This window comes from Lolium rigidum, chromosome 3, assembly GCF_022539505.1.
Source record: "Lolium rigidum isolate FL_2022 chromosome 3, APGP_CSIRO_Lrig_0.1, whole genome shotgun sequence".
NCBI lineage: Eukaryota > Viridiplantae > Streptophyta > Magnoliopsida > Poales > Poaceae > Lolium > Lolium rigidum.
Window position 1 is genome coordinate 61,352,119 of NC_061510.1, and position 9,431 is coordinate 61,361,549.

The 9,431-nt window shown below is 42.8% G+C and overlaps 1 protein-coding gene across 2 annotated transcripts; it reads left to right on the forward strand.

The window, feature by feature from the left end:
- Window positions 1-5,282: 5,282 nt before the first annotated feature.
- On the forward strand, window positions 5,283-8,485 carry LOC124701670 (scarecrow-like protein 21). 2 transcript variants are annotated; one of them, XR_007002160.1, is made up of 3 exons: window positions 5,283-7,045; window positions 8,013-8,064; window positions 8,150-8,485. XR_007002160.1 is itself a non-coding variant. In XM_047233765.1 (2 exons), exon 1 carries the CDS (start codon window positions 5,399-5,401, stop codon window positions 7,013-7,015), a length of 1,617 nt encoding a protein of 538 aa, XP_047089721.1. In that variant the 5' UTR covers window positions 5,283-5,398; the 3' UTR covers window positions 7,016-7,045; window positions 8,150-8,485. The 2 variants fall into 2 exon arrangements, 1 of the variants encoding a protein (XP_047089721.1); XM_047233765.1 differs by lacking the exon at window positions 8,013-8,064.
- The last annotated feature ends 946 nt before the right edge of the window (window positions 8,486-9,431 follow it).

Consider the following 9,431-nt stretch of genomic DNA (forward strand, 5'->3'; position numbering starts at 1 on the left):
TCAAAGAGTTCATGCTAATAACATTGCTACAACTATTTTGCAAACAAAGTTCCATGGGTTTTTTAATTCTCTCTTCAAACACATCATGTCCTAATTTAATATAAAGTTCATAAAGATCTCTAATTTTGTTGTTGTTTTCCATTAAGCCTAACTAGTGAAAATAAAAACACGAAACAAAAAGATGCAATTGCAGGATCTAAAGGAAATAGCTTCGAGCACTCACACACCGGCAACAATGCTAGGAAATAGCTTAGTAGTCGGAGGATGTGAATACCTTTTACCTTACCTCCCCGGCAACGGCGCCAGAAAATAGCTTGATGTCCTTAAGTGAATCACCCAAGGTTTATCGAACTCAGGGAGGTAGAGGTCAAAGATATCCCTCTCAAGCAACCCTGCAATTACGATACAAGAAGTCTCTTGTGTCCCCAACACACCTAATACACTTGTCAGATGTATAGGTGCACTAGTTCGGCGAAGAGATAGTAAGATGCAAGTGATATGGATGAATATGAGTGGTAATAGCAATCTGAAATAAATATGGCAGCAAGTAAACATGTAGCAGAACTTATTGGAAACGGTGTTTCAATGCTTAGAAACAAGGCCTAGGGATCATACTTTCACTAGTGGACACTCTCAACAATGATCACATAAATAAATAACTTCTCTTCACTTGTGCTACTTTCTAACACTCTCTTGTTGGATAATAAACATCATTCATTGTGTAGGGCTACAAGAGCACCCTCAAGCCGGAGTAAAAAATCTCCACAACTTCATAAAGGAATCACACACGATGCACACACTGTCACCGTCACACCGTGGAGAGTGAATCCGGAGTTCATATTAAAGTAACCTCTAGAGTGCATAGTAATAGTTAACTTCATAATCTACAAGAGATTACAATCATAACCTACGCCAATTACTACATGATGCACACACTATCAACATTACATCATGGAGGAGGAATAGACTACTTTAATAACATCACTAGAGTAGCACATAGATTAATAGTGATACAAAGCTCATGATCACATAAAGATCACATGGGAGAGAGAGATGAACCACATAGCTACCGGTAGAGCCCTTAGCCTCGGGGGAGAACTACTCCCTCCTCATCATGGGAGACATCAATGGCGATGAAGATGGCGGTGGTGTCGATGGAGATGACTCCGGGAGCAATTCCCCGTCCCGGCGGCATGCCGGAACAGAGACTTCTGTCCCCCGAAACGGAGTTTCGTGATGGCGGTGGCGCCCCTGGAGTCTTTCTGGAGTTTCGTCAATTGGTGTCGGGGTTTTAGGTCGCGAGAGATTATATAGGCGAAGAGGCGACGCAAGGAGGTGCTTGGGGGGCCCACCCCATAGGGCGGCGCCCCCCCTCTTAGCCGCGCCGGCCTATGGTGTGGGGGCCCTGGGCCTCCACTCTGTCTCCCCTTCGGTGTTCTGGTCCGTCTCGGTAAAATAAGATGTTTGGCTTTTGTTTCGTCGAATTCCGAGAATATTGCCCAGACAGCCTTTCTGGAACCAAAAACAGCAGAAAACAGGAACTGACACTTCGGCATCTTGTTAATAGGTTAGTTCCGGAAAATGCATAAAATCATTATAAAGTGTGAGCGAAACATGTAGGTATTGTCATAAAACTAGCATGGAACATCAGAAATTATAGATACGTTGGAGACGTATCACACCTCATCCTCTAAATCTATGTCTAAGATGGCTACTATCCAAAACCATGAACTACTGCTTTTATCTTCACCAATTGTCTCTTGCAAAACAAAATCGCCATATGTGGATGAGTGAAACCTATTCTCCACCACATCTGAGCTAAAACTACCATATCTAACATCAGAATTACCCAGCAACTCATCATGAATAGAAAAGTCACAAAGAGGAGTAATTACCTTCGGGGAACATACTTGAACACTGATGAACCTCTCTGGCAATTTTCAACTCCAGATCATTGACCGGGGACATCGAGTAATGAGGTGGAGGTAGATCTCCCGCCTGAAGCCGAGAAAGAAGCTGATGCTCCTCCGAGCGAAGCCACTCCAATTCCTCTGAAATCCGAGCCCGCCGAGCCACACCCGACGAGGGTAGCACATTCAGGGAACAACGAAATCACCCACGACTTTGAGATCATATCATGTTCTACACCTAAAGCCAGGCAAACCCGAAGAATCATCACCTTATGCCTCCATTTCTCGAGCCAATAGATCTCCTTGTCCTTTCGTCCTCGCGCCGCCTCTTTGCTCGGTTCTGCCTAATCAAGTGCAGGAGACCTACACCGTCCTGATGTGCCATCCAACCTACGTGAATTCACTGGAGAATCGACGTGGAAACTAAGGGTAATCGGGATGAAATGGGTGGCGAATGTAGGCACAAGAGTTGCAAGCGTGAGCGTGAGCCTAGAAAAAAGCCCGCGCATCTAAATCTAAATAAATCCGAGTCACTTATTTTAAAACGGAGATTGTATATGGATAAAATAGAAATTATCTATGCACTATATATTATTTTCAATCTTGAAAAAAGGTTATTTATTTGTTCCATCTAAAAAACCCGATCTATTTATTCAAGTCGTTACTAATTCGATCCACAAGACTATCAATTGTCAGATTTTGATGAGATATACGGTGACAGGCAGATTAATGAAACTAGTTTCTCGCATCCTCCCATCCTCGCATACTACTACATTGTCTCTCTAAATGCCGATGTGCCACGATCATAAGAAGAATAATGACTAGAAACAATTAAGGACAATCATTAGTAGGTCCAAAGGGCGCCTGGTCACTGTCTGTGATTTTTCCGTTTTACGCTTTTAATTCTTGCCTTCTTTCGACGAGATTCGAAGCACAGGGGCTCCGTAGCGGTCCGATTCAGATCGCACGTCTGGCCTTCACCCGCGCATCTCTCGCAGAAACGCCCGTGCCCCCTCCATTCCATTCCCTTATTTATTTTCTCTCGCCTCTTGTCTGGCCTTCCTCGGGGTTGTCGTCATCGCCCAGTCCACCTTGTTTCTTCTTCTCCTCTTCGCCCATCCTCCTCCGCCCGGCCCGGAGAGTGCTGGATCAGAGGCTCCGAGGAGTCGCGCCGTTCGCGAAGGTATACGCCCGCTCGCTCACCATGTTGATCTGTAGCGTAATGGCTCTGTTTGTGTAGCGCTAGATTTGTTGTGAAGGTTCCATTTTCGCTTTGTCCTTTTTCCACCGCCACCTACGGTTCCTCTTCGTCTTCCTCTCCTGAGCCCTGTCGATCTGCCCCCAAGGATTGTCGGCGGCTAGAAAGTATCTCCCGCTGTCCCCTAGAGCTGCCGCCGTGCCGTACCTTGGCGTCACCGCCGGCACATTCAGACCAGTTACCCCTCCGCCTCTCACCGTCTCAGGCGTGTCAGCCTCCATCGCCGTTCGTGTTCAACATCATCGCGTTCGCGTCCCTGCTATCTCACCCCCATTCGCGATTTGGCCTCTGGTTTCTGACATACGAGCATTTTGTCACCCACTGAATGAATAGTTAGTTAACTTATATTCCACTGACCTTCAGAAAGTTTGGCTGCGCACCCGGCACACCATCTAGATCCGCCCCTGTTCAGAACTTTAGATTTGACGGTGTTGCCGGTAGGAAGAGAGAGTCAGTGAATTATTCTGGAACAGAGTTGATACATTCTTATTTGTGGTAAAGGGAGCGACTTCTGCATCTCTACTTTTGTTTACCCCTTTTGTCTGGTGAAACGTTGTTTTTCTGCTAATAGGCTGCAGTGGATACATTGCTGTGTACAACAACAGCTTCCAAATTTCTCCTTTTGTCGAATCGCGTGCACCCGGACTCGGGCACGGGTGCTCTGGTTCAGCTGGTCAACAAAAATACTTGCCAAATCAGACATGGCACCGTGTCCGAATCCATGTCGGATTTCGGCTGTTATTTGCCATGCTACAATAAGGACTTTCCTAATGGGACACTTCCGAATCCGTTTCAGACTCCAGTTGTTATGTGCCATGTGCAGTGAAAGATTTGCCTAATCCGACACCACACCGTGTCCGAATCCATGTCGGATTCACTTGCCTTATCGGGTACACCGTGTCTAAATCCGAGTCTGTTTACTGAAACACATCCCTGTTTACGAGTAACACTGAGTGCAGGACTATCCCATTTTATCTTTCTATGATTTACATGTGTTGGACCTTTTTCATAATTTTCTATCTTATTAGTCTGCTTGATATTCTGGGCACCAGGTAAGGTAATTTTTCTATCATATGCATGACTACCAAATTAAGACGGTTTTGAATCCGCAGTATTGAACTGATAGCTGATAATTCAGAGAAGTAAAAAATGATGCACACAAATAATTAAGACAGTTTTGAATTCGCTGCAACCCCAACTTGTATTAACCTTCTGACTGCCTTAGGAAATTGGGCCGAATACTCAACATTATGGAAACTGCTGTGTTTTCATGGCCACATAGTGTGCTTTCTGAGGTTTAGGGATCATCACTTAGACAGCCCATCCGCACACATGGCTTAAGGACTCTATCATAACACCAAACTCCCCCTACCAGCAATCTTCTTAAGCGATCTGTACTCTTATTGAAAGTCAATGACTTGATTGGCCAATGCTCTGTTTTTAATCCATTTTTCATTACAAAAACTGTCACTTGCAGGATTACCCACTTTATATCAGATAGTGCACAATCTTGTTTGATATCCCTGCCAAAAAATGTGAATCTCCAGGTCTACTGCACACTTGTGAAGCTGTGATAGGCTGATAGCACCAATTCTTAATGGATTTAATTTTGTTGTTCTTTAGAAAAACATGGCGCTCCATGTGACAGAGATCATTTATCTCAAGGGGAACAAATTATTTGAAAATGGGCAGTCCATAGACAAGCGTGCCTTCCTTTTCTGACAGGCAATTTCTGAGTTTTAACCATCCCTTATTAAGGGAATGATATGGCCATATGTCCATGTGGGATGCCATAAATTGTGAATTGTATTTCTGGTTTGGGATTAATATTATGCGACGTGGTGATTTGATTGATTGGAGTCTGAAACTTGGGAAGTGTACTATCAATGCAGTGCTTCTCTTATAACCAAACGAAAGCTCTCTAGTTGTTTTTTTCTTTATGAAACCTCTCCAGTTTCTTCGGATTGTTCCAACGGACACAAGATTGAAACAAGATAGCTTAATTAGTTGCCTCATTTCTACCTCAGAGGTTCAAATTTACTTTTATTTCTCTTCTAATGATCTGCATGTTGCTTTTTCTTTGACTGAACTTATATTTGTCCTAGCAGCTGATGTCACCATCGTGCTGAAGTTGTATTGACAAAGAAGACATAAGTGATTCCTGTTAATCGTGGGGTGCAACTTCTCTTTGCATTCCAACAAATAGATCACCTCAACAAGGTTGGAAAACATGTCAATGCAGGCATCTAACCGGTCATACAGATATCCAGACAATTCTCAAATACCATACTACAACAGTGCAATGCACGTGGGGACAAATAGTACTTGCTATGTGCAGCAAAATCATGTGGATCTTCACTACATGTCCTCTGATGGTGGTTCGCAGAACAGCAATTCCAAGACCGAGATGTTTCAACCACAGTACTGCACTCTGGATTCTTCATCAGCCAATTGTGTTTATCCTGTCCATACCTCTACATCTCCTCAGTGCCTAAGTAGGAGCCACATTTCTCAGCATGATAGACACTCGGACCACTCACATGATTCCCCTGCAAGTGCTTCGTGCATTACCGAGGTTCCAAGTTTGAAATTTACAACACTTCAGGAGCTAGAAAATGCAATGTATGGATCCGAGTCAGACATAGTTAGCTCCGAAAACTCCCTAATTGGCACCGCATTAGACCAAAGTAACTGGAGAGATCTTCTGGGAGTTAATTCTGGAGACTTGAAGCAGGTAATTGTAGCATGTGGTAAGGCTGTTGATGAGAATCATTGCCGTAAGGACTTACTGATATCAGAGTTACAGAAGATGGTTTCCGTCTCTGGAGAACCAATGCAACGACTGGGAGCTTATATGTTGGAAGGCCTTGTTGCCAGGCGGTCGTCCACTGGACATACCTTGTATAAATCTCTGAAGTGTAAGGAACCTCAACCTACGAATTCAGAGCTTATGTCCTACATGCGCCTTCTCTATGATATCTGTCCATTCTTGAAATTTGGTTACATGTCTGCCAATGGTGCTATAGCCGAGGCTGTTAAGGGTGAGAACTTTATTCACATCATCGATTTCCAAATCGCTCAAGGAAGCCAGTGGGAAACTATGATACAGGCCTTTGCTATGAGGCCTGATGGACCACCATGCCTAAAAATTACTGGTATAGATGACTCAGATTCGGCTTATGCCCGGAGGGGTGGACTGGATATAGTTGGACGGAGGTTATGCAGCATTGCTCAGTCATGCCGTCTGCCCTTTGAGTTCAATGCCGTACACGCAGCTAGTCATGAGGTCACACTTGAACATCTTGGTATAAGATACGGGGAGGCTATTGCTGTCAACTTTGCTTATCAGCTGCATCATACTCCTGATGAGAGTGTCTGCACAGAAAACCACCGGGATAGGATATTGAGAATGGTTAAAAGCCTTTCTCCTAGGGTAGTTACTCTCGTAGAGCAGGAGGCAAACACAAACACCGCCCCATTCTTCAGTAGATACATGGAGACCCTTGACTACTACATAGCCATGTTCGAGGCAATAGATGTTGCTTGCCAGAGGGATGACAAGAAGCGGATGAGCACTGAGCAGCACTGTGTTGCAAGAGATATTGTCAATATAGTTGCATGTGAAGGTGCAGAAAGAGTGGAGAGGCATGAGCCTTTTGGAAAGTGGCGGTCCAGGCTTGCAATGGCTGGGTTTAGACCATACCCACTTAGTGCATTGGTGAACAATACTATCATAGATTTGTTAAGTGACAATTACCACATTAACTACAAGCTAGAGGAGAAAGATGGTGTTCTTTATCTTGGATGGAAGAACAGAAAGCTGGTCGTATCTTCTGCGTGGCGGTGACATTTCTGGTCTAGGACGAAGCTTGTTCAGGTATGTTGTTTACATTCACACACAGCCTAGTAGCATATGCCAAATTTGTATCATGGTTTATCCAATTGATTAAAACCCATGTTGTCTGGTCTTAGATGCAGAAGAGCCTCAGTTTTATAGCTGGGGGCGCATACAACAACTTCAAAGCCTTTTTCCCAAGCAAGTTGGGGTAGGATAGATATTAAACCCAATGGAAACATAAGGAAACCAAAACAAGGAGAGAGAGAATAAAAGAGCAAGTAAAACAGTGCAGAAGAGCCTCAGTTTTATGGTTCAGGGCGCATACTCCTAGATTTTGGTTTCATGATGCCCAACTGTAACCAGTACCCAACTGAGCTGAAAAAGCACTGCAGGTGGAATAAAATCTGAGGGTGTGTGCACAAGCCATAAAGCTCAAATGTTTTATGAAAATTGCTTAATTAAGTTTTGATAACTTTTACCTCCAAACACGTAATACTGTCAGGGATTTAGCTGACAGTACAATCCTCTATTTAAGGAGGGAACCATTCAATGATGATGAAATTATATTTTAGGAACTTGGGAGTTGCCTCAGGTGTTTTGGTAATTATGAGGTGATGCAGTTTTATTTATACTAGTTTCTACACAGGGGAGGAAACAAATCAGTGATAGTTCACATTAAGCTTCGCCGGTGTTGAAGATTTGTACAATCTCCTTGCCCTAAATAGTAATAGTACCTCCAACCTGAAATATACAGCGTTGCTTTAGAAGCTAGCTCTGGCGTACAAAAAAGTTATGTTCTTGTTTTTGTAAGCAATATTTTCCATCAAATACACCCATTGCTGATGTGTAATTAGTGGTATTGCAGAAATGGATGTTAGAAGTTCGTAGAGTTCACCAACATATGTTAAATCACGAGCGTACTGATTCTGCCCTTACTCTATGTTTGTGCACCTGAAACAGCAAGTTAATCAGACATGTAATTGTGTTCTTCTGTGCTGCATTGCAGTACATGTTCCTCTGACGGTCTCACTCCCACCTCTGTGTTGCCATATGATCATATTAGTCTTATTAAAAGTTGAAGTTCGTTTATATGTGATCACATGCTTATGTCCTACACTAATTATCTGGCGCTTCCTATTTTAGGTTCTTCCATGACATTGTGTTGGGCATGCAAATCCAAGGTGGAACCTAATCAGCAAGCAAATGTGAGGTCCAGAATCCAAAGGAGTGTTTGTTGGTGCCGAACTGTCAACCCTCCCATGCTTCACCCCCCTTCAGATAGCAGAACTACTCGTTAACTATGGAATCCATCAATTGTACATAGGGACCTTCTGCGCAGTCAAAGATTAACCCAAGCTGGCGCACCAATCTTGAAGTGTATGTTGTACTTGTATTATTATTACACACATGCAACATATATATGGGTGATTATTATTTGTTGGTACTATTATTTTTCTTGTGCAGTAGCACAAAATCTTCCATTAAATTATAAATGTAATCTTTGAGCACTTACTAGTTAACTACCAGTCCTAAAAACAATGGGGTAGATGATAACCAAAATGCCTCTGTCATGGGGTTATAAGTAGCACCAAAGTGTGTAAACAGAAAAGTGGTTGAGACTCACAGAAGGAACACTGTCTAAATTTTGAATTTACCAAAAATTGAATCGGAGTTACCATTAGTGTACATTTTGATACACCAATCTCCATCAAACCAAACAAAGCAAAGCCTAAACTCGCCAAATCGTAGGAAACATGGATCGCCGTGTTGACTCGGAGTACGACCTCAACAGGTGGGGATGACTCACTCAAAGCCGCAGAAACTACAAGATTTGCCTCTGTTGTTCCAACCACCTCCGACGCGTTTGTACCTGCCATGGGAGGAGAGCTCGTTTTTTACTCGCCTCACGCGCCTATTATACAACGCTAGGGTTTGATGTCGTGTAATGCCACGCCATCGACAACGTTCATGCCTCGCTCTAGAGGCAACATGCGAACAGATATGACGCTCAATATCTGGCCGAATGTTTGTTGGCGCCGAGTTCTTAACTCTCTGTTGTTTACCTTTTTCAGATTTGATGTACATACCACAGATACTCATGGATACCAAGCATCCCAACTCACTCCAATATCTACTTCTTTTATACTAAACTTTTTTAGTTATTTTACAACTAGAATCCATTCTCTAGGCATATGGTATTAATCACCATGATTTTCTATTATATTTAGGAAATTAAAAATTCATAATGCAACTAAATACTTAGATACTCTATTTTTTGTTACGTAATTTTAATGTCATCAATGATATTCATTTGAATTAAGGTTGAAGCATATATTGCTAAGAAAATGGCATTACTTTTGTAAGACAACTTCTTAAATTCTTATTAAATTAAATTCTTCTACATCAATCAAAGAAAATAAAATTG